The 27,171-nt window shown below is 44.4% G+C and overlaps 1 protein-coding gene and 1 pseudogene across 1 annotated transcript; one reads left to right on the forward strand and one right to left on the reverse strand.

The window, feature by feature from the left end:
* Positions 1-14,545: 14,545 nt before the first annotated feature.
* LOC146593942 (fibrinogen-like protein 1-like protein) lies at positions 14,546-17,887 on the reverse strand (annotated as a pseudogene).
* Positions 17,888-21,120: 3,233 nt separating this feature from the next.
* Positions 21,121-23,131, forward strand: LOC146593943 (fibrinogen-like protein 1-like protein). Its single transcript, XM_085308413.1, has 2 exons — positions 21,121-21,124; positions 22,629-23,131. Exons 1-2 carry the CDS (start codon positions 21,121-21,123, stop codon positions 23,129-23,131), a joined length of 507 nt encoding a protein of 168 aa, XP_085164539.1.
* The last annotated feature ends 4,040 nt before the right edge of the window (positions 23,132-27,171 follow it).

Here is a 27,171-nt window from a genome sequence, read left to right on the forward strand (position 1 = left end):
AAAGATCCTGAAGAAAGCAGCTAGGCAGGGCTCCCTGTGTCAGTCACCTTCTTTTGAACAAGCGACAGCGATGACCTGCTTGCACATCCCCYTGATGCTCACAGCTGCATTGTTGTTGTTGCTCTTTGGTAAAGTAGTGAGAATGATTGCCAGGGCTGATTCTTTCCATACTAGCTAGACGTCCYTTCCTCCCCCGCTACAAGCACCTTCTCATTGACCAGAGCCTCAGGGGGACAAGATAGTTTTATACTTAAATCATTTATTTTCTGTCTAGTTTTTGTTAACATCCTCCCTCAGTTCCACAACCTGATACAGGCATACGGGCCTAGAACAGCATCCAGGCACAAGCTTTAGATGCCTCTGATGAAAGATGGGCTAAACAGTGGCGTAAGGCTAGTATTAGTCTCCCTCATGGGCATCTAAACTTTAGGCCATATCCAGCTGGAGCTGAACAGCCTTTGTATTGTACAGATGGATGCTGCTCATGCTCCAGATGAGTGAGCAGGCATCCAACATACTGTTAAGAATTGGAGAAGAATATGTACAAATAGTTGATTTGGAAAGCATTCATTCTGGTTGGTGCAAACTTCACTTAGGAATCATTTCTTCATTACCCAGCCACATCTGCATTGCTTTGCATCTCTCTTTTTCTTCTTTGTGGTTCATTCCAAATGTATCAGCTCATCTCAGGCTACCTGTCAAAATGCTGAAAGAAGTAATTTAAAAAACACCATCTTCAGACATCTGAAGGCAATAGCGGGCATGTGGGTGTCCTGAGAAACTATAGATTACACAATCCAGGAGAAATAAGAGAAATTAAGATATCAGAGATACATGGGTTTTCTGGGAGCATGGTCCGATGGACTCCTCTGTGCCAGGGCCATGGAAAGCCAATAGGAGGTTTCCAGTTTATTGGCCAAATTCATTTGCCCTCCAGGTACATCTAAGGGAGGCAGAGAAATACCTCAGTGAGGCTTTTAGGAATATCACAGCAAACCCATCTCCAGTCTAGTGGCACTTGTGCTGCAGAGGAGGAGATCAGTCTCAGGGGAGAAGGTAATCTGGCTTGGGGAAGGGAGTCATGGATCCCACAGAGGAATGTTCCTTGCCTAATTATAGCTTTTATCCTCTTGCACAGATGACAGCTCTCTGGGAGCAGAGATCTCACACACAAGAACGATTGGACTGTAATGCTGAGGGATTTTGTTAATGACCATTTGGATGCCTAAATGTGTGATGCTGGTTAGAGCCATATGGATACAACACAGAGCTTCTGAGACAGTGCTGAGAAGAAACTGCAGTCCTGAATGTGAATTAACAGGAAGGTCTCCAAAGCAAAACATAAGCTGTCATACAGGAGATTAAAGATTAGAGTCCCCATAGGGATTCTCTAAAATTATCCCAAAATCATGCACAGAGGTAGAGTGTAACACAGTCTTGATGTCTTGGTGGGAGAACAATGCTGAGACAGAGAATTTAGATTTATTTTTAACTGAGAAAACTAGGAATCGATGGAAAGTACACCAGTGTGAAGGTCTCTGCTAACCCAGGCAGAGCTGAGGTGCTGACGTATAACCACAACAGTTACTGGGATGTTTTCAACTAAAACCTGAAGGATAGTCAACAGATGCAGAGGAGCACATAGATCACAATTTAGTCTACCAAAATAGGACATCCTCTGAAATCCTAAAAATTTGGAAACCTAAAAAAAGAAATAGGGCTGAAACTGCTAATATTGTTATTGGAAATAAGGCAGATTGGAGAAGTATGTTTTGAAAGCTTTATTATCAACCGCCCAACAAAGTTGGTGGTGTGATTAAGTCATGTTCAGGGAAACCAGAGAAACTGTGTGGGTAGAAATAGTGGGAAATTTCAATTGTGAACTTGCTAAAAGGAGATTAAGAAGAGGCGAGAGAAGAGTAAAATGCTAGTGAGCAGTAGGGAATGTGTTTACAGACACTGTGTGAAGTTTTGGAATAAATATAAACAACTTATTAAAAACAGATACTGAGAGATTCAAAAAGGATACAAATCAGAATAAAGAAGACTACTAGATATAAAAGATGTAAAAAGATCAGAAGGTAGACCTCATGTTCAAAGAAAAAGAAAAATAGAAAACTATGAATTCCAGAAAACAAAATGTAAAACCAGAAAAGGCATGTCAAAAATGATGTTACTAAGCAACTTTGCAAAAGACAAGAAACATTACAAACTTTTTCACAGTTATCGGAAGTAGAAAGCATGCCAGAGTGTCTGTAGGCTGACAGAAGAAGGAGGTATACCAGACATGCTGAAGTGTTGAAGACAGGGAAGAACGAAGGAGAAACACTGCACGGATTCCTTGGAGTGCTTGTTGTGAAGAAGCTGTCTATAGTGCAGAAGCAGAAGTGGAGAGGATTTCCACATCAGAGTCTTTCTTTATGAGGGATGAAAGGAAGAAGTTGAACCTGAAGGGTCAAGGCAAAGGAGTCATAGATCTCATCAATCGAATAAACTGTTTCCATCCTCCAGGATCTGAGATTGTCTACTGAGAACAATAACCAAACACCACTAGGACATTTCTGAACTGTTAAGGACAGGCTGTAACCTGTTGGATGTCAAAGGAATGGAAAGAGGCACAGATGCTGTTGATTTTTCAAAGAATCATTCGCTGATCTAATGATCTACAGAGTTAACAGTCTGATTCCTGCATCTAGCATGCTGGTAGAAACTGTAATAAACATGGAATTATTGGAAGCTTGTGGATAAATATAATAGCTTGAGGAAGAGTTGATATGACTTTTATAGAGGAAAGCCGTGGTTCGGAAATCTGTTACAATCTTGGAAGGAGATAATGTGCGTGTGGACAATGGTGATCCAATTAATATAATATGATTTGTAAAAACTTTCAAAAAATCCACCCCAAACTGCTTCCAAAGACACTGAGCTATCACAGATTGATAACTACCAAAGTTAGGATGCAAAGATAAGACTACTTGGTTAATTTTCAAATATACAGAGATAGCCAGTTGGATGCTATAAATATCTGAACTGGGGGTTAGATTTTTTCAGCATATTCATAAGTGATGGAGAAAAAGAGGTAAATAACATGGTTGCAACATTTTCTGGTACTGCAAAATAGTTTAGACCAGTCAAATCTAAAGGTGACTGGAAAAAGCTATAGAAGGATTTCAGGATGCTGAGTGAGTGGGAGATAAAATGGCAAATGAAATTCAGTGTTGATAAGAATAAAGTAAAGTACATCCCTAACTTTATACAGTGATAGACTCTAAAGTAGTTATTACCATTCAAGAGGTAGATCTGAAGGTAGATAATTCTCTGAAAATATCAGCTGAAAGTTCAGGGGCAATTAAAAAGTAAATAGGCTTTAAAATTTAGTAGGAAGGGAATAGACTTACAAAAGAAAACATCATTTGGCACTGTATAAACCAGAGGGTGCTCACTGCTGTGCGCAGTTTTGGTTTCTTGAGCTCAAAAAATATGTGAAAGAACTGGAAAAAGTTATGGGCATGAGCAACTTGAGTGATCAGAGGTGTGGGGTGGCTTCCATACAAGAAAAGGCTGAATAGACTATGACTACATTTTGAAAAAGAGATTATGGAAGGGGTGCATAGGGTTGCATAAAAAAATGCAAATTGAATAGAGAATGATCAGGGAATGGTTGTTCAGCACTTCTCATTACACAAGAGATAGAGGCACCAAGCGAAAGAATGGTAAGTAAACTTATCTCAGGATGTTGTGAAATTAGAAGTCTAAATGGACTCAACAAGGAATTAGGCAAACTGATGGAGGAAAGGAGCTATTAAAACTGACAATACAGGTAAGGCCTCTGGCTCAGGAGTCCCTAAATCACTACAGGCCGGAAGAAAAGCTCACTCATGGGAACCCAGACAGAACACACAGATAAGCTCACGATCAACTCCTGCTGTACAGACAGGAGTCAGTGAGCACTTGATAGAGGCCTTCCAAACATTCAGAGAGGCATCTCTAGCTTGTCATAACTGTCTGCACTGACCATGGAGATCTGTCCCACAGGCCTATGCAAGTGTGATCTGCAGAAGATGTAGTGTTTGTACTTTCTTTCTTTGGCTCCAGATTCATAAAAGATGTGCAAAAAAAGCAAATCATATATTTCTATCTTATCTTTTCCATACAATGTAGAAAAAGTGCAAGCTGTTCTCTGTCTTACCTAGGATGTGTACAGATAGCAGTGCCTTGGAGGCTGTGGTCCTTCAGAACTTCTCCCAGTACTCACTGCTGAACTGAAGGGATGTGGATGTCTGGGAAAAGCAGCAAAGCATTCCTCCATCTCTAGAAGCTCTCTGCTTTGATGCCCCTCCCTGACAGCAACATCCCGTCCTTTCCATATAGTTGTATGAGAAGATAGCCTGGGATATATCTTCCTGAACCCCATTATCCCTGCTTGTGTAGACTAGACACATTTCCTAGAAAACAGTTCTGAGGCCCACATCCCAGCAAGATGTGGCTGAAGTTCCTTCAGGGTAGCTCCATCCCAGACACTGAGTAGTGGCCAACAGAGCTGAATGGATTAATATTAAAGAAGTGGGTTGCAGGATGCTTACACATAAAATGTGGATGCAGTCCAATCAGAAGTGCCTGCATGTGTTATTGCTTTGAAGGTGTGGATGGAGGAGATAGTGTTAAGCTGGTGGTCTTGCCATATGTTCTGTGAGTGATAGTGATTTGCTGTTAGGCATCTCTCTCCCTTGTGGCACTAATTCAGACCAGGATTGAAATTTCTTTCTTCATCCCAGCATTTACAAGGATCCAAAGTACCATCAAAGCAAATAGCTATCAGAGAAAGTGCATGTTCTTTCGCCTAGTTTTGGCAAGGCTTTAGCCTTAACTCAGAAATGGTGATGCCACTCACATCTGTGGCAGACAACAGTTTTTATTCCTCTCCAGCTGTGTCAAAGAAACTGTGGAAGCTGGAGATGTGATGAGTAAATTTTGCTCATTTTTATCACTAGCTCTTCTTCATCAAGGAATTTGAGGAATGGAGGAAGAGTCTGAAAACTCTTCTTTGTTGTGGGCTCATTCTGCCTGATTCTCTTTGGAGCTGCCATGGCCATCCTCAAATTGTTGGACCATCCTGGACCTTCTTAGTGCTAGTGAGTGAGGGTACAGGTGGTGGCAGAAGGAAAATCCAGCCAAAGGTATTGCTGAAATGCAGCCCCCTCTCAAAGGCTGAGGACCCCTATATGACAGCAGGTCCCTGTGCCACAATGGTATTTTCATTTGTAATCTTGTGAAAAAGTTAATTTGAGAAGGTTGAAACCCCAGATTGTTGCAGCAGAAACTTTTCCCTGACAGACATTGACACCCCAAATGGCTCAGCCCCAGGTACGATATGCCAGTTTTATATAAAAGGGCTCAGCATCCTATTTCTTAGTATATTCAGTAGCCCAGAAAATGTCACCGAGTATCCGAGAAGTCAGATCAGAATTACTGTCCCAGAGCTCAGTTTAGGATACGTTGAAGGAACTGGAAGCAGAAGGCACTTGTGCAGTTTTGTCACCTTGCCTGGAGTCAGGTGGGTACTATGTTATGGGGGTTAGATTTAATGCCTCAGTCTTAYGGCACACTCCAAAATCACTAGGCTCCATCCTGTTAGGAACCAAGGCAAGCTCTGCCTTGAGGTGGAAAAGTACCATGTGAGTAGGTCATCTTAATGTCCCAGTTTTAAGGAGTCTAGTATGGAATGACTGTGGCTTTTTGTGCATCTAGTCCTAACCCCTGGAAATTTTTGGAGGCCTGATAGCATAACCTGGGGTGGCCTCCTCAGATATGATGCATATGTGTCCTCCCACCTAATCAGAAGAACATAGGCCCAGGACTGCTCCATCCTGTGCTTAGCTCCTGACAAAAGTATCTGGAGGTCCCTGTTTGGGGAAGAGAAGAGTCGGTCACTGGGGATGTGTTGGGAATCTTTGTAGGTCACCAGAAAGGGCTCCGGGGGCATAAGCAGCTGTAAGGGTCCAGATAAAGCAGAGCATTCCTACTAGAAAGAGAGAGAGCTTGTAATTACAAGTAGTGAAAATGAGATACCGCATTAATGAGAAATCTAAACAACCAGATGAAGGAGGAGGACTTTGTTAGAATCACAGGAGCTTTTGCTCTTAAAATCTGAAGATGTGTGACTCAGCAGAGGGATCTGGCCCTATTTCTGTCTCTAGGTGCTGTTGCTCTTTCCTCTACATGTAGGCCCAGCTGGAGAGGACTGCCACATGTCACAGCTTTGTGAAAGTCCTAATTGTGGCAGTGCTGCTATATCCTACCTACGATGTGTTGCTGATCTATTTCATGTGCCTGTAAAATGGGGAGAATCTTGCCTCTCCTGAGAGCTTCTGTGGAGCTGGATTTATCAATCTGGGCAGTGTTTGACTGGACTACAGTGAAATGAAGGAGAGAGACAACCCACAAAATGCAAATTCAGGAGCTGGAAACATCTCTCCATTCCACAGCTATAGTGCATGAAGAAAAGCAAGCAGTTACTTCAGCTGTGGCTGGAGTGTGGATATTCTCACAAGCCCATACTGAGAGAGACCGTGGAGGAGGAATCTTTGCATGTGCAGCAAAGCGATGTAACATGTAAAGGCCAGTGCCTGGCTGGACGCATGGTGCTAGGCATCTGTATTGCACTGCTCTCTGTCTCCTTCTGCTCTGCTAGATGCCAAAAGCAGTCCTTTGCACACATACTAACTGATGTGGCCTTGGGAGGAGTCAGAATCCTCCCAAAGGAGGAAATGTCAGTTCCTCTGCAAGCCTGAGGCAGGTATGGAAGAGCAGTGGGTATCACCTCCTGCTCATGATGGCAGAAGTTAAGGAATGCTGTCCTCCCTGCCATCAGATCAGCCACATCCATCCATCTGCCTGTTTCCGGCCCTGGGATGGCAGGGGCAGGCTGTAGAGAGACAGTGAGAGGTAGCGCTGTGGCTCAGATAAACCCGTATTAACCCTTCACTCTGCCAGATCCACAGTAATCTCTGCTTCCTACTGCCTCTCAGGTAGACCCGAAACCGTGGAGAAATGGCTGTTCCTCTGACTGAACACCTACTCCAAGCCCCTGTTCCCATAAATACCCCAAGAGGAGCCAGTAAGTATGTGGCCTCCAAGCCAGAATAAAAGGAAGTCACTGAGGCTTTCTTGCCCCTAGAACCAACCTACAGATCATATCTACCTAATGCAATGAGGGGTTACAGGCATTAGCATCACCTCCTCCAGATGCAGTCCCAGCCCCCAGACCCTTCTAGGTAGTATTTCTGTCTGTTTAATACACGCAGAAGTTACAAAGTGGCTTGAAAACATACTTCTCACACATGCTGTGGAAGCTCTGATTGGTGGTCAGACAAGGGACAGTGCTTTCTGTGTCCCATCCTAAACTGTTCAGATGCTATCAGAGAGAGAGGGACCCTGGAAGGTTGTTCAGAGGAGATCTGATGGGACCATGACATGCTGAGAGAGGTCATCTTCAGAGAAAGTAAAGGCATTGTTTTCAGAAATAAGATGGGCAGAAAGAAGGCAACAGATTAGATCATGGATACTGAAAGAAAGTAGCAAAAGCTTTTGGAGGAAGATAAAGTATCAGTTTCTTTCTGCTGCAAAAGAGATAGTCGCATTACAGATCATTAAATCCTTTGAAAAGGGTTGAGAAAACCTAGTATCAAGAGAGCTGATCATATGCCCTTTGCCCTGGAAAAGATTTTTCTAAAGTATATCCATGCAATGAGATTCTTGGGATTTTCCTCCTTGGAAGATCTTACTCACGCTCTGATGTATGTGGGCCCTGTACCAGTAATGTCTCTGCATTTCAGTGATTTTAGCAGTGCTAGGACAGAGCAGTGAACCTGGAATAGAAAAATGTAACCTGCAGCTTGATTTTTTAGGCAATATTTCTGGGATCTCCTTGCTGTATTGCTGCCCAGTAACACTTAACTCACAATCAAAGGCTGCCTGGCAAACCCTGAGACAACAGCACCCTCTGGAGACCAGGAGAAATGTAAGTAACGAAAGTGAAGATTTCTTAAATCACTGTTTGTTATGTTACCTTTGCTTTTTAAGTGCACTTAATATTGGTCATTGTCCAGAAGCATGGACCCTTTCCAGAGAGGACTGGCCTTCTGCACTGGATCTCTGTGATCATGGGACAAGTTGGCTGAGCCTCTCCGGGGGGAACAGAAGAGACCAGTCAGGTCTGCACACAGCAGCCTTAAGAGTTTGTTGAAAGAGCAGGATATCGCTTGACAAAAGTCACACTACTTAGTCGTGATGAGAGGACCCGGCACAAAAAGGATTTTTCTGCATTTAGCTCAGGAGACTCACTGCAAGGGTGTACTGTGCACTCATATTTTCTTTTCTATGTTAGAAGGTGAACATGCTGATCAAAATGTAGTGGAGACTGGATGCTGCTGCCTCTCTGAGAAGCAAGATGTTGCCTTTCACTGTAGCAGCAGGATATTACTTGTACACATCCACTGCATTCCTGATGGGAAAGACATTAGCAGCAAGTCACTTTAATCATGAGTCTCCAAATCTATCTTAAGGCAAGAGAGTTAGCCAAAAAAAAAAAAAAATTCTAAATGCACCAAGAAATTCCCAAGTTTGACAGCTGAGATCATTTTATTTAAGTTGTTATCTCCTACACTGAATATAGTCTTCATTCTGTGCTGGCAGCTGCCTGTTCTTTCCTGTCATATGCTTCATTACTCACTGAGAGCGGGACTTGAACAGGAGGTGGTAGGAGGCAGGGAGAGAAATACGACTTTCTGAAAGGCAGACTGTCAGAATTGGTAAAACTTTAATGTAAAAAAAATCCACATAAGCCTAATAAGATGATAAGAGGTTTATTTTCACCAATTTTTATTTGCTAACCTATGTGGGATGGGATCTGCCAATGTGCTGCTTCCCTCAAAGAAAGGAAAATACTTATTCTTCCAGAAAAATGTAAAAATATGATTTTTTGGGAAATACTGCTTTGCAATACTGCTTGGTGGTTTAAATGGTGGAACTGACATATCCATAGACTTGATTTTGGCAGAGATGATAGACCTGGTTTGAAGATTTTGGGGTATTCTGAGCTGTATTGTGGAGTCCTGATACAATTCAACGCAGAAGTTGCTCTGTTCATTACCTGCCAATRCCTGGTGTCAGAGCTCTTCAGAGCCTTTTCTGGGCTTCCTCACTTGGTTCTTTCCTGCTAATTTAGGTCTAAGTCCTCTTCACAAATGAAATTTCTAATGCACAATCTTAAAAAGCTCTAAAGACATARAATATCTTTTTCCTAGGATGTGTTAATTATGCATGAACTGTAATAAGCCTACAGACTTTAGTAGGGTTCAGCTCTTGGAAAGGCCAGGCAAGTTTTTGGATGTTCTGTTAGAAAGCTCAGGCACAGGAACAAGGGGTTGTGCAGACCTTTCTGAAGATGGGATGCCTTCCTTGCCCAGTTTCTGTTTGAGGGTTTCCAGGTCATGTTCTTCTGCCAATAGACCATTAGGACACAAATGGACACATCCTACTTCCCTCCTGCAGGTTGGTGACTGTGAAAGTCACCCTGCAGAAAGCAGTGGGAGGCAGGTGTGCAGCAGTGCCTACCTGCAAACCAAGAYACCGATTGATTCAGTAGAAAAATTCTCCTCTATCTGTAAGGAGCAGTCCCTGGRGTGCCAGAGGTATGAACTGTGGGAGCTGCTAAGCCTTTTCCACTTTGAACTTCTATGACACTTTGAAATCTCTTTGCAGTTTTAAGATTGCAAAGATAGGATGGAGCCTCCCCTCTATGCTATCATCTCTTGAAAGCCATTCTGGCCCTAGTGTAGGAGATGGGTTCCCCTAGACACTTAAGGACACAAGTTACATGGATGGCAAAGCCAACTTCCTTCTCCGCACTCTTAATGCCCCCTGTTCACGAATCTCCTCTCCCTCCTGTAATCAGACTTCACTGCAGAGAAGGCAGTGAAGCTCATGTGGGGTTACATTTGTGAAAGTACCATGCCCAAGTGCTTCCACTATTCTGTACATTATTTACGAAAGTAATGAGAATTGAATGGGGCTCCAGAGTACTGTCCCATGTAATACTCAAAACTCAAGTCAGTGCTGCAGTAATCTTTGACATGTTGAAGCAGTGTATTCCTCCATCGTATACATGTTCAGCAAGGCTCAGAGCAGCAGTGGTAGTGTGTGCAATACAGAGGTGTTCAACAGCAAGTATGAGAAGTCGTGTTTGCAGACTGGCATCAAAAACGGGAAATTAGCTTCTCAGATTGCATTTTGATTTGATAAATGACAAATTTTTAAAGAAATTAGTAAAAAAAAAACCAGAGAAAATAAAAAAGAAAAAAGAGAAGAAAAGAAAAAGGAAAAACTGTGTAGAAACTGCAGACCCATGGTTTGACAGTAACACCAAAGCCTGTAGCTCTCTTCATCAGTCCTCAGTTTCTATTCATGCTCAGGAAGGTCACAGCTGACACAGTAATTTAACATATCTGGTGTTACATGACCTGCTGTAGCAAAATGCATTGTACAGATGCATAGCAGTAGTAATTTTTTTCCCCTACTGAGTTCAATGAGGCCAGGATTTACTGCTTTCATGCAAATTAATTGATAGCAGTAGCTATCAATTAATTGAAGGCAATGCCTTTCCAAATTACAGACAAACAAACAGCTCATCATGTGCGGCATGCTTAGCTTGTATTACCTCATTTAATTAGACCAAAAACAGAGCACGTTTAGATGATGTCTGATGAACTGTCAGTTACTCTCCTGTATCCAGTCAGAAAGTAACCAAATGCTTAGTAAGCAGTAACCAAATAGCTTAGAAAGTAACCAAATAGCTAAGGACTARAGCCAACCATAATGCTACATACATTATAATGTGTCAGGAAAAAAGCCCTTGTAAAATCAGCATTTTACTTAGGAAGCTGAAGGATTTTTATCCAAATCTAAGCAATTGTTTGCTTCTTCCMTAATGTGTTTCGAGTATGACTTTTACAGCTATAGTGCTGTAGCTGTGGACTGTGAGGCTTGCTCTCTGTTGAAGGGTGGTTCYCTTGCTAGTAGGAAGCATGCAGTTACTTTCTTTCCAGAAATCTTAGTCCTTTCAGTTAAAGCCTTTACTGCCATCTGATCAATCCTTTATGTCACTATCCCACCCARAGACACAGGTCAGTCAACTGTTTTCCATAACTGCAAAGATTTTTATCTTATTCATGGTTTTCTCCAGCTTCTGGTGCATCCACTTATTGTTAGAAAAGCCACTCATTTGCTCTTCTTATAGCAGATGATGCAGAGCTCTGTTTCCTCCCAGGCTAACTGCTGTTTTCCTGAGCCCATCCTTGGTAAGTTTTAACTGGATAACTTGCTTTATTAAGCTTAGGAAGCATTAGTTTACTTATTTTCATTATATTCTTAATGAAGATCAAATTCTTATCATATATACTTCTCTGTAAGTAGTGACCAGATGACTAATTTATTAATTTGCCAAAATGCGCACAGATGTCTGATAGGTATGTTGTTCAAATTTAGACAGAACAGATCTCCTGGGAACAGAAGTATTTTCCCCTGGAYAGTGAGGGGAGAGTTGCAGCTCCTTGGTAAGCACCAGCTGGCACTGAAGAGCTCCTCTAGTCTAATGGGCCTGCAAAAGACATGCCTGCAGCCCTGTGACCTGCAACACCTCTCCCTCCTGCAGCTGATCTGGGGGTCATTTTGTGATCTCCAGTTCAGTGGCTGCTGGAGAGGTTTCCTTTAGCCTGCTGCGGCTGTTCGCAGAGGGAGCTCACCTCTCAGCTCACCTCTACTCCCAGCCAGCTGCTGAAGGCAGCAGATGGCATTGCTGTACAGCAGATGCCTGCTGCTTTTATTGGCTGGGCTGAGTATAGGCTTGGTCTTAATGATTTGATTTCTCTGTTGACATTTACTATTGAATTTCCCCTTATTTCACAATTTCAACTTTAGATAATGGCAGAATGCTTCTATTTTTTGAGCTCTTTTTTTCATTTTTGTGAAAGAATTTTCTACTAGTTTTCTAGTGAGGCGATCATTTTGAACTCAAACGAAATCCCTGAAAGCTGCTGTAAATATTACATGTATAGTTTGAGYCTAGTTACATCTCATGGCTCACCAAATCCTTTATTTTGAAGGTGAAAAGATGATAAGATGTATTCAGAGAGGTACTACACTGTTCTCCTTCAGGTTTCACAGAAGGGTTTATACAAATGTCTAACTTATCATTCCTTCCCATCTCTGCTGGTTGGATTGTCTTGGCTTTCACAGAGGGGTACCCATAGGCTCTTGATTTGCAGACTCTTCCCATTTCTGGACACAGGACACAGCCATCATCTGTTCTAGTTTGTGAGACAGGATGTTGTTCTCTGTTGGCAACAAGGTATCTCTAAAGTTCATGCCCATGAGTAAGTCAGGAGAGGCCCCTGTAAAATGGAGCATTGCTCATTCAATGCTTGTGCACAAGGGCCTGTGCAGGCAGATAAAGTTCACCCATTCCTGATTTGCCCAGGACAAGGGTTTTGTGGCCAGGAAATGAGGAGGTAGATTCACCCATTTTTCAGCACAACATGCCTCAGGGGGAGGTGGGGTCTAGTRCAGTCCACACTTCCCATTCCTGGAGAGACAGAGCCTGCAGGCTCTCACATCTAGGTCCACCTCCCACGGTGGTGGAGTGAAGAACCTGATGTTGTTTCTTGCTGGCGGAAAGGATTTGTGTGATGCACTGTGCTCCCACAGCAGCAGCTGCAGACGGGAGGAGAGCCTGGCTCTGTACTGTTCTGCTCATTTTGCCAACAGCAGGGGATGGATGTTTGCTCAGTGTTGGCTGTTCCTTTTCGTTTGCCAGTGTGTTCAGCTCCACAAAAACAACAGCCCTCCATTTCTTCCAAAGTCTTTGAAGGAAAGGGAACKCACAAAATCGGAGTTTCTGAGGACAAGGTTTTGGGCAAGCTAAGTAAAATGACTCAACYGTAACGATCCTTTAGGGCCAGGGTAGCATAACCAGCTCCAAGGCTGTGTGTATAACAGCTAACAGAAACTGCCTCTCACTAGAGACGGTTGTTTCAATGGCCTATTTGAGTCTGAGTCATTCTGACAGTTTCCAAGCTTTTTTCTTGCACAGAAAACTGATAAAGGCCATAAAAGCCTCTTTGGAGGCTCAGGAAAACAGATGTCAGATTATATTTGAGTAAATTTTTTGGTTTACAGACTACAACCAGCAGTTTCAGGAGACAGAACACTAATCATGCACTCAAGCTGAATTCAGCAGTTTTAGGAAAACAAATAAGAAGACTTGAGCGTTGTGACAGTGGCTCATTTTGGATGTGCTAGGCCAAAATATTTCATCTGGGAWCAAGGAAAAACCTGGGAACAAGGGGTGCTTTACTCTTTCCCTGCAATTTTTCTGTTTAAATGCAACCATCTACAATGCAGACATCAGCACCCAAGGTGTTTGTGGCCAACTTCCTTTGGAGTCCATGGAAAGAAAGGAATTCATCCAAAACATTTACTTGTCAACTTAAAGATGAAATGTGTTGTTCCTGAGGCTCCACTGCTTATAATAAGTAGGTCCCCTGACGAYAAAGAGATCCCAAAGTGACAAACTCAGATGTATCCCTGCCCTTTTCAAACACACCTCTAGAATTGGAAAATAACTGTTAGGTACTGAAGAGAGTCTTTTGACAGCAAATAACTTTTACAGCAAATTTGTCCTTGTACCTTAGCAGTGGCATTGAGCAAATGCTGTCACTTGTGAAAGCTCAGTGTGAGTTGAATACTTCTAGCTGTTGCTAAGAACAGCAAAAACCTTTTGATATTTCCTACTCTTGCCCAAAACTAATATGTGTAAACACAGACGTCTGCTTGCAGTATTTCAAGTTTTCCTTATTTATTGCTTTTGCCTTTCAATCCCAAATGTCTGTCCTAGAGGAAAGCTATATTTCAGTGGTAGAAACCTTCTAACACATTAACCTGTGTGAGCATATGAAAGATTTGAAATACACATTTACAGTTCCAATAATTTGGAATACAGATTTATTTAAATATTTAACAATTACTAAGCCTGGAATGCACGAGGTCCAAAGATTGGGAATTTGACTGTGCATATTAATAACTTGAGCAAGATCTTCAGCAAGTGAAAATTATGTTGTTTGCCCGAAGCAAGGATGTATATTAATTTACACAGCCAGATACATCCACTGGTGTTTGACAGTTTCACATTTTATCTGAAGGACACTACAGATCCAGTAACTCCAGATTTTGTAAATGACTGTTCTGATTATTAGCATAATTAAAATAATCTGACTCTGATCAAAAGGATGAAAGCCCAGTTGAGCAGTGCAGGAAATTTACAGGAGAGAGAAGTAGAAGGTGACTCAGTTTCTTTGGTAACTGTGAGAAGACTACCCTCAGTAAAGRTCAACTAGGACAACAGGTTTGACCATGACATAATTTGCCTTTTCCATCTCTTTGCACAGCTAGATTTAGTTTCAGGTTGAACAGATAGGAAAGGCAAATGTAACTAGCAGTAGGAAGCTTATTTGATGAGGATGAGAGAGGCTTTGCAGTTCCCATTGCACAAGCTACTCCATGTTATACCACCCTTGATGTTCAGTCATACAGAATAACATGCTGAGTACCACCACCCGCTCCCAGACTTGGAAGCACAGTTCCCACTGTAAATATCYTGATCTTTAGCAGAGAACTTCATGTTGTTGTGTACAGTGGAAGAATTGGTTGAAGTCATGGCATCCTCTGCTGACCCTGTGTAAGCTCCCAGCCTCAACTGGTAACCCTGGGACACATCTTCCAAACTGAAGAGATTATAGTCTGCAAACTTCATGGTGTTTGTGGCATCCCACATAACAAACTTGACCTGGTAGACTTTCTGCCTGGCAATCTGATAGATGTACTYGGTGCGTAGCCAGTAGTCACTCTGTGTGTTCCCAAAGCCATACTTGTAGGTGCTCCAGGATTCAGCCCAGGTGATCTCCGTGTTCCTCTGGTTCCCCTGGATGACTGTCCAGCCCTCATCTGTCATATTCATTTCACAGTACACCACAAGCTGGTGGAATCCGGTGGGCTGGATGATGTAGATGCCACTGGGGTCACCAGCGGAGATCTCACTGCAGTCCTTGGGCCAACCTACAGCAGGAGAGAACACAGAGAATTAACAGACACAATGACATCCCAAGCTACTTGTCTGGCTCTTTTAGAGTGATTTCTAGAAAATGACAAGATAGAGGGTTTTGTCAGAGTCATAAAAAGGCTGCCACTATGTTTCCTGCTTTAAGTTTAGAAGACCTCTGCACAGAAAATACAGTGGTTAAAAGAATATGCATATATTTTGAAAACATAATCATAGAATTTGCTTCTCTTTCTGTGCTCAGCCTTTCCAAATGTTCAGGTGCTTCCCCTCCTTCATAATGTTAGAAGGTTCCAAGCTTCACCTAGTGATGGCTACTCTAACTTAGTTATGCAGAAGGYTGAATGAGAAAATCAGGCTGGTAGCTAATTTAGAATCAGTGTGGCATTAACAGTAGATCAGAGCTATTCCTGCAGGGCTAGGATCCACTGCATCTCTGAGGTTGGCTAGGGGAAAACCACATTCCCTTGATAGGGAATGTGGTTTTAAAAAATCACCCTATGGCCAACTTAGAAATCCCTGTGAGTGCTGCTGAGGAGGCATATCCTCTGCTTGCCCTGTACAGAACTTCATGCCAGAGAAGGACATGTGGCACAGGTGGGAGGATTGCAAAGACCTTCAGGATCTCCTAAGGCACTAACAATGAGTGACATCTCCTGAGTGGGCTTGGACTGCATTGTGGCAGACCACATCCAATTTTCCCGCACAAGAGCTGAGCTGGGTTTTCCCCAGGTTCATTGCCTAACCACCACAGTTTGACCATTCCTGTTGCCCAGGCCTCTCGGGGATGAAGCCATTCCCTTGGAGGGTGACAGAGATTCTTATTGTGGTGCTCTGCTTGCTGAGGGTCATTGGATCTGCTCTGCCGCATGTGTCTTCTATCTTGATCTGCGTGGAAAAAACAGAGTACCAGGGGTGAGGTGAGCAACCCTGCACACTGCAGTATAGAGATAACTCCAGCCTCCAAAGGCTTTGTTTTCAGCACCAAGTTTTCTGTGAGGCACTTCAACAACTCCACYTGGCTGATTTTTCTTCTTACAATGTATATTTTGACTGTAAACTCCGTGACGGGATAGGATGCTAGGAAGAGTAGCARTATAGGGGATGAATCACCAAGCAGTTGCCTATTGGGTCTGCTTACTGTTACAGCCTTACAGGATTGCGTGGAGCAGACTGCATATCAGAGTAGTAGTGATGAGAACTAAGAGGTATTTCTAGAGATGAGGGACTGAGAAGTAAACACTGCATGTGCTGTCAAACCAAGACTAAACTGCTGAGTGATATTACTGTAAACTAGCATTGCTTCTCAATGGTGGTTGAAGAGATTCATATGTTTGTTGAATTTGTAAAGACCTTCAGAAACCTTCAGAAAGGAAGGGAAGTTCAAAGCATGCTATTCTCAAGATAACGATGCTCTCCTTAGAAAGAGRTAATAGCACTTGGTTTCACAAGATAGCTTTCCCTGAGAGCATCAAGTAGATGCTCTGTCAGTGATGTGACCAGTTTATTATATCATTTAGCTATGTTCCATCTTCAGAAAGCATTTTAGTTGATTTCTTATGCAAATTTTCTCWGAACTTTTAGAATTTTAGATGGACTGCAGATGGTAAGAGAAAAGGCCTTCCTTTGAATATTTATAACTCTCTAGAAAAAACTATTACATACAGTCTTGTCAATGACAAAGAATGTTGAACTCCCAAATACTGTGTTTGGAGCAGATTAGAAATCAGAGAAAGTTTTGATTAGGTTTCTATTATTTCTGAGTGTGACTCACCTTCCCTGACATTATTTTCCATGTCTCCCTCTCTCCACAGAARGTAGAGGGCTCGTGGTGTTTGAATGAACAGAGCTTAGGAATGTGAAAGAGAAAAAACGTAACAGAGTTGAGCTCCTGTGGAGGTAGATTAATGATTTCATCTAAGCTTCCTTTCAATATGTTTGGGTTTTCAACGTCCACAGCAAGAAGAGGGGYTAGTAGGGCTACCACACAGGTGAAGAACAGGGGATAGGAGCGCTGAACAGTTGGAGAGAGAAGACAGGGTGAATCTGGAAATGCAAGTCTTCTGCAGAAGGAGAATAGGCTCAATAAATTCAACAGAAATTAAAAAATAYTTATGGAGTAGACAGAACTACAGAATTAATTATGTCTTTGCTTTATTGAGCAGCAGAAATATAAAAATAAWTTCCAAAAATAATCATTCTGCAAAAGCATACATCCCCAGGGAGAAACATTTTAGCAAAGATTGCAACCACAACCTGCCAGTCTAAAGCTGCTTCCAAGAGTAGTGTTGTTCTCTTTGATTATGATATGGGTGAAAAACAGGCCCTGAATCCTAGAATTGAGATCTGAAGAGGGCATCAGYATGGGCATCTTGAGAAGAATGCATTCTAGTGATATAGCACAGCATGCTGATTCGTAGATACTTCTCTTATCATAAGATGGTAGATACTACAGCAATGATAAAGGAGGTACTGAGACCTAGGATCATGGGATAGAAGGGAATTGTCATGGTCAAAACGATGCTAGTGGTACCCAGAGAGTCAGTAGCTTAATTTATATTTGTCCCAGAACTGTACCCTCTCMACACAGTATCAGACAGACTGAAAATTGATCATTGCACAATAATGCCAGGGAGACAAAGACAGGGGGTGAGAGCATCCTGCACAAAGCCAACAGCCTTAATAAAGCACAAACCTCTGGTATGTGTCAAAAGCCATGGCTTCTGCAGGGAAAYATCCTAAGTCAGTGCATCTCAGCTGAAATGTGGTTTATAATGCTTTAAGCTTTAAAGAATTGATTCTRCTAGTATTTGAAATCTGAGTGATTTCACTCCTTTGGACCATACCAGATCAAGTGGTTCCTCAATAGTTTGTTCATGTTCAGCTCCATAGATTTGTGTCTACAACTTGCCCACCCAGCTTTGGTGYCCTGAGGATGATGGACAATTAGTACATTAATTAGCTTCTGTTTAGATTTTTTAAAATACACCATTCAGTACTCTGGAATCTGGCACAAATACAAGCTAAATTAATGTTGCCTTTACAACAGCACACAGTGCAGGGTGTTTTTGACTGTGAGTGGGTATGGAGGAGAGAGTGTAAAGAGCAGGACTGTCACAGAGAACTGGGGGGAGGAAAGCCAGGAATAGGGTCATGCCCAGTCCTATGGTCAGAAATAGTCAGTGGGAAAAGTAAAACTGCAGTGCCAGTGACAGAAACATTGTGGGAGGGAGCCCTGGAGAAGACAAGGTGCAGGGAGAGGAAGCAGAGCTGCTCAGCAACCAGCGGCCACACAGCGCAGTGCAGAACGACGTGGCTCCCAGCCCAACAGCCCACACTCATCCATGCAGTCTCTGCAGGGACTCTGTGGATCATGAAGCCAGGCAGGTTTGGCTGGCTGCAAGGTGGCCAGCCCCACAGTTACAGGGCTTGGCAGGTAAGGTGGGGCCAGCTGCCCCAAACCACAGCACTCTTCCTCCAGTTGGCATCAGTGCTGGAATTTTATGGTTTATTTGCCCTCCACCTGTAGGAGTCTCTATTAATATACCAGCTGTTACTCTTCTACAATAAGAAATCCTAATAGAATGCCAGCAAATAGTGTCTAATATTGATAAGAGATTCCACCAAACAAAGAAATGTACTTAATCCAACCTTCTGATAGGGATTTTATTTGKGTTTGTTATTTCTAGATTCGACACCAAGCCCTACAGTGACATTCTCTGACCTGGGCTATGCAGGAGATCCTCTGTAGAAACCCATAGGATTTGCCCTCTTTACCATGGTCAGACCTACCAAGTCTCATTCACCACCCTAGATGCAATCTTCATCTCCGATGTTGCATTGCTCACAGGCAAGCCTCCTGTGCTAGCTCAGCCGTGAGGCTTCCTTCCCAGCCATGATTCTCCATACTGATTCAAATACTCAGTTTGATCTGGGTCCCCCAGTAGTTTTGCCTAGTACATGTGATCGAGGACCATAGCAGTGAAAACAATCATCTCCCAGAGGGCAGCACATCCCACAGAATCCAGCATAGCAGACRCCGGCACATGTGCAGAGGTGCCCCAATGCCTGGCAGGTCCTGAAGCCTTCCTGCAGCTGAGGGTCCCATGCAGGGACCTCAAAAAATTGAGGTGTCTGCTCAGGTCGTTAACTATGACTTTGCAGTTCTAGGGTATCCTGGGGAGCAGTCCTGATTACAGAGCTGGTTGCAAACTAAATTAACTAGGTGGCTGCGTGCTAAGTGGAGYATGCACAGTTTGAAGCCAGCTTTGCAACAAATGAATGAGAAGACAATGTAAGATGGGCAGTGAAACAATCATAGTGATGTTTGTTTATAAATCAGTTACATTGATTTAGAGCTGTGGTGAAATATTGATGATTTGAGATGGTAACTGCTGTCCAGGTAGAGTGTCCTTCTGCATTGGACATAAGGAAGTCTGGGGCACCCATTTACACATCCRCATTTCTCTTCTGTTGGAAGGCTGGTACTGAAACTTGTTGTCAGTCCCCCTTTGCATTCATCCTGAGGTGTCACTGCCACCTCTGCTGTCCTCCAGTAGACCAGCAGGTAGTGGTGAAGGGCTCTGCATGGGCCTCACCACAGTTGTCACTAACCTCGCTGTTCCCTGCTTGAGACTTTATACTGGGTTACTCCAAGATCAAACGAGTTTCCTTTGATTACAGTGTGGGGAATGTTTTTCATCAAAGGACACATTCTCCTGCTCTTTATCACCCCACTTCAAAATTACCAGTTCCAAAATTACAAGTGTATTCACAGAAGAAAAGGATTCTTGCCAACTTTGCTTTGCAATATTTCTTCTTTCTTCTTGCTGTTGGGTAACAATGAATGAGGTGATCCAAGGATGCTCCTCAGCAATTTACTTTCATCACAGCAGCTTTCTATATACAAGTGTTTCACAGCGACCCTTGAAAGGCAACTTTGGGGCTCTGATATACTTCTAGCATCCAAGTTCAAGAAAGATAAATGGTACCTTCTCAGTCCTTTCATTCTTACCCTACGCAGAACCAAAACTCCTATTTCCTCTGGCTTCAAGCCTTGCATGGGCAGAGGGCTGGCTGCTGACACCTGTGTGTGCACTAAGTGTCAGGACCAAAGTTAGGGTTGCCAAGCCATGACTGAAGTCCCAACCTGTCACCGCATGTGACCCCAAGGTCAACAGAGCTCGAGGTCAACAGAGGCTTCCTGAGCCTACTTCTTCCCAACAGAACACGCAGGCCAAAGAGGGGAAGTGCAGGCAGAAGGGTACGGCATAAACACCCAGAGCCTCCTGATCATCCAATTAGGAGATAACCTGCAGGGAAGGCTGTTGCCTTCAGCCCTCAGACTCTACAGAGAGAGGATAAACAAGGGGCCAGTGTCTGCATCTCAGGTATGAGGTTGACTTCTTTGTTGCTATGTGCAGGGAAAGAGCCCAAGACAGAGCGCAGGCCATCACAAAATGATCACGATGTGCTGCTCATTGGCAATTATTGACAAACCATTGCTGGTAGCTTTTACAGTCACTAATCTCCAGATAATATGAGTCTGCTCTTAGAGCCCACATTCCCTCCTTCCTGTTTGACTTTCCCCTCTCCTTTTACTACTTTATTGCCCTGCAGAAGCTGGTAGATCCTCAGAAAGGCTTAATTCCTSGGCAGGTCCAGTTGTTTGCAGTTGATAAATGCCCTACAGCTGGGAGTTTTGGAACATTTTTGTATTTCTCTGAAAGAAACTTAYATTTGTGCTATCTTGAGCAAGGAGAGCACAGGAAAGCCATCACGTGCACACAGTAATAAATTTTCTCCATGCAAACAAGGGCACTAAGATTCTAACACAAGGTGGATGTGTATGGAGATGACCACAACTATAAAGGGACAGATCCTGGCATGGAGTTCAGAATGGCAGGACACGCTGCTCAGGTTCCTGGCATCTGCTGAGCAGCACTGTGGTGATGGGTGAGTTCTGATCTTCCTAATGGCTTATTTGTCTGTGCTCCCAGCTGTGGGCTCAGTCCTGCCCCATGTAAAAGGTGCAAGTAGAAGAACAAGGTAAGATGATAGCAGCAGGGGAGCATGGGAGTCCGTGCTAATGAGGGTGTCCAGTGCCTATCTCAATCCTTCTCTTTCCACCAAGCCATTTCTTGCAAAATCTGTGAGTTGTTTCCTGCATCCATGTGAACTGCATGCTTTTCATCCGGAGCGGCAACTTTAAATGCCAAATTCAGCTGCAGTTCTTTGAACTGTTTGCCCTGAATGCCTTTAACACAGTATTTGTTCTTTCCCATAAAAATAACATTTTGCCTCTAGCCATTTAGAAAAAAAAAACATATACTTTAGGAGAAACAGGAGAAAATATGGCTGCACCTTGCTCTGTGGGTGCAGGAAAGGGTGGATCAGGAGGGCAACAAAGCCTTTTCTTGCCATGCTTCAATCTTGCAGAAGCAGACTCTGCATCAAACCTGCATTTCCAACATCTTGGGAGCCCTCTGCTCCTAACTATTCCCTTTGCCTCCAATCTCCCTTGCTCAGAGTTCCCTGGGGGAGGGGGGGGAAACTATTGGCAGGGGGCGGAAGAGCAGAGACTGCTCCAGGGATCCTCCTAGTTCTGGGTTCTTTCCTTCCCAGGGCTCCAGGCTGGGATGCACTTCCTATGTGGGGGCCTTGCCCTCCTGCCCATCGTGGTGGCAATGCTTCTCTACTTGAGCCCAGCAGTGTCTGTTGCGGGATTCCAGAGTGGTTAGTACAGACACCAGTGCAGGGGGCTTTTCTGTCTGTGATCTGCACAACACAGCTACAGCCATCAGGTTTGCCGTGCAGTTGCACTGCCCACTGCTGAGTATGGTCAGGATCCTAGGTGCTGTGTTGAAGCATCTCTGTGCTGAGAGCCAGTGAGAGACAGCAGATCTCTGCATTTAAATCCAAGCAGCAAAGTTGGATAACGTCTGGCTTTTATCATCAGCCTCTGAGCATTTCAGTACAGAGATCAGAGCCTATGTTCCCTCTTCATGGTCAAGGACGCATAGGAGAGAGGGGAAGTGACATGCCTAAGGAGATATAGCAGTCCAGTGGCAGAGCAGGACCAGCATYCAGGCTCTGTGTTGTGGTCGCAGTGCACCTGCTGTCCAGACACACAGCAAAGCTCCCATCCYGGGTGCACAAAAACATGCTCTAGAGTACACAGCATTGCAGGAGCTTCCCTAGTCTCCAGTAAATACGTTCTGTACATATTCTGTTGAAAGTCAAATGCATGTGTTTGCTGAGGTTTTCTCCCTTCATGAACCTCTCCCCAGCAGTATTTTAAGGATCATCTTCTTGGTAGAAGCATTCCCATCATATTTTGCAGGAAGGGTGCAGAGTGCCCAATGAAAGCCAGCATCAGCAGCACCAACACAGCTACACTAGAATAACTTATTAAAGCTTTTTCCAAGAGTAGTCCCTCATCTCTCATTTGCTGTTGTAGGGTTCCCTGCAGACTGCARCCRCCTYMRCARSARCAGYCCCAGTGGGGTCTATGTCATCCAGCCAGCAGGGTCTCCCCCACGGGTGGTTTGGTGTGACATGGACACCGAAGGCAAGGACTGGACTGTCATCCAGAGAAAMTCTCATGACACMGAGATCACATGGAAGGAGTCCTGGACCACCTACAAGCACGGCTTTGGGAWYGTWAGGGCAGATTACTGGCTGGGCACCRAGTACCTGCACCTGCTCACACAGCAGAACACCTACAAAGTCCGCTTTGTCATGCAGAATAAATCCAATGTCACCCATTATGCTGAATATGACATCTTCAGCATAGAGAGCGAGGCCAGTGGGTACCCTCTGAGGCTAGGCAGGTTCTTTGGTGAGGGGGAGGACTATCTGACGACCTACCATACCAAGCATGGGGGCATACATGACAACATGAAGTTCAGCACTTGTGACAGGGACCAGGACCAGGCCAGTGGGAACTGCACCAATAGCTAGGTGGCAGGTGCCATGGGGCAGTGGGGGCAGGAGCTGCAGAGCTTTCCTCAGGGTAGCCGTTCCTGCAGCTAGCTTCCAAGCAGGACATGTTGGAGCATCCTGGACTAGCAGGGAGCTGGCTGGGGACTTGGTGCTCAGAAAACCATCTGCCTCTTCCGTTGTTGGAGGCAACCGTAGAATCATAGAATCATAGAATCAGTAAGGTTGGAAGGGACCTCTGGAGATCATCTAGTCCAACCTCCCTGCCCAGCAGGGTCACCTAGAGCATGTTAGACAGGGTTGCATCCAGGCGGGCCTTGAATATCTCCACAGAAGGAGACTCCACAACCTCTCTGGGCAGCCTGTTCCAGTGCCCTGTAACCCTTCAATGGGAGCGTGTACAAATGGTGCAGTTTGTGGCTTCTCCTGTGTGTGGGGCAGACATGTGCCACCAGCAATCACTTGAGTGAGGACTCTGCTATATAAAGCATGACCTCTGTTGACAAGTGAAACTTTTTATCCACACTAACTCTGAGATATGGTTGAGAAAACACTGAAAAAAAGAGATGTTTCCCAAAGCCTTACATTTGAAAAATGACTGAATAAAATCAGCAACTGTCTTTGCTGGAGCCCCAGGAAAGAGGTTAGCTGAGTTGACACTGTGCCTGTTCTCCTTTGCCAGGGGACAGCAATTTCATGCATCTGCTCTGTGCTGAGGCAATGGATTCAGTGAAAGCCAATCACTGGTACAGCTGCAGGCTTGGCCTCCCTGCCGCAGGCCCTGGAGGTACTGTGCAGACAAGGGGCTTGTCTGCAGTGCCAACCATCTCCTGGGAATCAGCACAAATTACCCTGCCAGAGCCAGCATCCACTCTAGCTTATTTAGTAGGAAATTGGGGAACTCAGTTCCACACCACTGGCGGTGGCAGAGGCTTGTTCGTGCTTTGTCAAAYGTCTTTCAGGTGTTTCACTGGTGATTATTTCTGCAAACCACACAAAGTCTGATTATCCAAATTAATCCTAGAGTCTCTGTGCAGCTGGGGCAGGGGGTAACACAGTTCCAGAGCTCCCCCTGTGCTGCTCTGCCCCCCCAAGCTGATCCAGGTGTGGCTAGCCTTAAAGAAGATTTATGACAGTGAGAAACTGCCCTAATGCAAATAAAAAGCCATCCCACAACAGTCACAGCCTTGATGACCCGTGTTGGGCACAAGCTCAGAGCAGGGGCAGCCTCTGAGTAATTGGGTGCCCCTGCACACGTGCRTTTGAGTGCTAAGCAAACAAGAAGCAGTTTCCTCCACTGCGGGGACTCCATCCTGCTAGCATCTGCCTGCTGGCCATCATGCCTGGGATTCATTGAACAGCCAGGGCGTGCTACTAGCAAGCTCTTCTCCACAATATTTGCAGATATTTGTTTCTCTATGGCAATCTCTCATTTCCCCACTTGACTTTTTCCATTTCAGATATTTCCTTATCGGCTTTGGGATCATCTGCAATAGGGGAGATGTTTATCTCCCAGCTGTGAGGTCTCAGCAGTGTTTAATTTTTTGAGAAGAAACCTCAGATCCTATCTTGGGTAAAGGAAAAAATTATGTCTATGCTTCCTTCTATTTACACTCACCACTAAAATGTTACTGCAATATATGTGTCCCTTTCTCTTCCTATTTACAGCATTGTAAACTAGGATTAAATTTCTTAAATCAAATATTACTGTGTCAGGAAGATCAGACTCAAGAATCTAATATTAGCTGATTATGCAGAAGAATGAAACCCTTGCAATAACTGATGCACGCTATCTCTATGCTGGCAAGGAGAGAGTGGCCATCTCATTCTCAGAGGAACTTCCTCCTACTCTCTAGTTGGATTCAACATATGCAAGTTAAGGCACTAAAAAGCACCGTTTATGAACACTTTCCTGCTTTCTGGACCCTAACTGAGAAGGGTTTGACAGATGCTGTCCAAAGGTGTCCCCTGCCTCTCAGTRATAACAGAGCGGCTAATCAGCTTCTGTTTTCTCTTTCATCCAGGGCTGTTAAAATATCTTTGCTTTCCACTTGTCAAGCAAGACCAGGTCAGTGGCTGACCACATCCCCCTTCCCACCATGATGGCTGAGACCCATGCACACACTGTATAATCCAGAAGAGTTCACTCAACCAGTGAACCCATCCCAGCACCTCAAGTAAATGAGACCACTCAGGAAAAAGATAATTTGYGCTGGGGGAGGAGCGAGCAGGAGAGTGTCTACTGCTTTCCTAAATCCCTGCAGCAGCAGGTGATGCATTTGCCAGTGCATGGAGGAAGTTGGTAGCGACCCCCTGCCCCTGTGAAACTGCCTCCGGACCCAAAGTGTGCMTGCAGAGGGGGTGGAGCAAGTGAAAAGGATCTTCCTGACCCCTGCCAATGACAATGCTCTGAAATGCGAGATTAATTAAAATTTGAGATGTAAATGGAAACAAAATCAGCAAAGGCTGGGACTCTGCCTCCAGCCATGGCTCACTGAATCCAAGTGCTTCCATACAAAAAACCCAGAGTCRCATCTGGCCATTTAACTGGGAGGCTACTGGCCTGTTCCCCTACTAAAAACTCAAGGTCACCACTAGCCACTGTGCCTTTCCAATCCCTGTTTCACATGGTTATGGTTTAACTCTGAGCATGTGAGCAAGGCTCCKGAAGCACATCCTACCCCATTTCTCCCCCAGTTATGATCATGATTCTATGCAGGGAGTAAAGAAATGCCAAGTGGTACATCAGGAGATGTTATGGGAAGCAACATTGACCACCCAGCATGGCAGATAACCTGACTCTGCAGCCCTCAGTAACAGCTGGGAGACAGGAATGCACAAAGGGGCCTTCTGCTAGGTACTCTTTATCTGAACTGTGAGACATAAATGTGTCGTGATTGTGCAGCAGGCAGAGTCCCTTCTCTGTGACTGTCTGGGGCCAGGGGACTTCTGGGGCTGGCAAAAGGCAGGACTGTCCCTGTCATGGAGAGGATGACTGACCTGGTTTGTCTAGGGATGAAAGAGCTGCCAGAGGTGAGAAGCAGCATCAGCTGAATTAAATGATTGTGCTATACTGGAGGGACCTCCTGAGAAACAAGCACCAGCAGTCAGACTTCCCAACATTGATGGAAACTGAACCAAGCTGCATCCACACACAAGTAGGAATTATGCTTTGCTCTCCACCCCAGGGACCCAGTATGGCACCTCCGTGTGTTTGAGTGGCTCTCCTTGCCTTCAGAGAATGTCGTTTGTTCTCTTGTGAGCCCTCRAGGACAGAGTGAGACACAGGAGGTACAGTGTAACTGCATGTGAACCTGCCTACACAACATGGGAACTGGCTAGTTTCCTCCTAAAATATACTGGAGACATGATGTGGAAAATAGAAATACATAAGCACTGGATCTGTATGTAAACCTGCCATTGTGAAAACAGTTGCTTAAACAGGAGGAATTTAGGGGTTATTAAATGTTGACCAAGAAATATAATCCTCTGAATCACATCACGGATGAAGGTGAGCAGCAGATATCTATGGTAGCTGACTGGAGGCAGAGGTGAGCTAAAGTCTKGGAGCCCGCTCTGCAGATGGCCATGGCAGGTTAAGGGAAGCCAGTCTGGCAGCCACTGAACCTGAGTGTGAAATGATCCCCTAACTGGCTGCAGGAGTGAGAAGTGCTGGACACAGGGCCTTTCAGCAGCCCAGCCTTACCAGGATTGCATCTCCAAGACTCCATTTTCCAGTGTACCTGAGTGGTGCTAGGCTGAAAGCTGCTCAGTCTGGCAGAGGTGCTAGGCTGAAAGCTACTCAGTCTAGCAGAAAAGTAGCGGTGACTCTGGGCGTTGCCTTTATGTCTTCCATAGCAAATCCCTCRGGTATGTGGGGCTGAATTCCTGCTCGTTGTTGCACTTTTGGAAACCACCAGGGACAAGGAAGATACTGGTGGTACCAGAGGGTAGGCAGCTGAGGAAGGGTCTAGATGATGAGAAATAGTGGTGGTGTTTATTGTTCCACGAGAGAACATGACACTATTAGTGCAGATGCTCTCCGGTAGCATTCCCCATGA

This window comes from Rhea americana, unplaced genomic scaffold, assembly GCF_003343005.1.
Source record: "Rhea americana isolate MKP2758 unplaced genomic scaffold, rheAme1 scaffold_274, whole genome shotgun sequence".
Lineage (NCBI taxonomy): Eukaryota > Metazoa > Chordata > Aves > Rheiformes > Rheidae > Rhea > Rhea americana.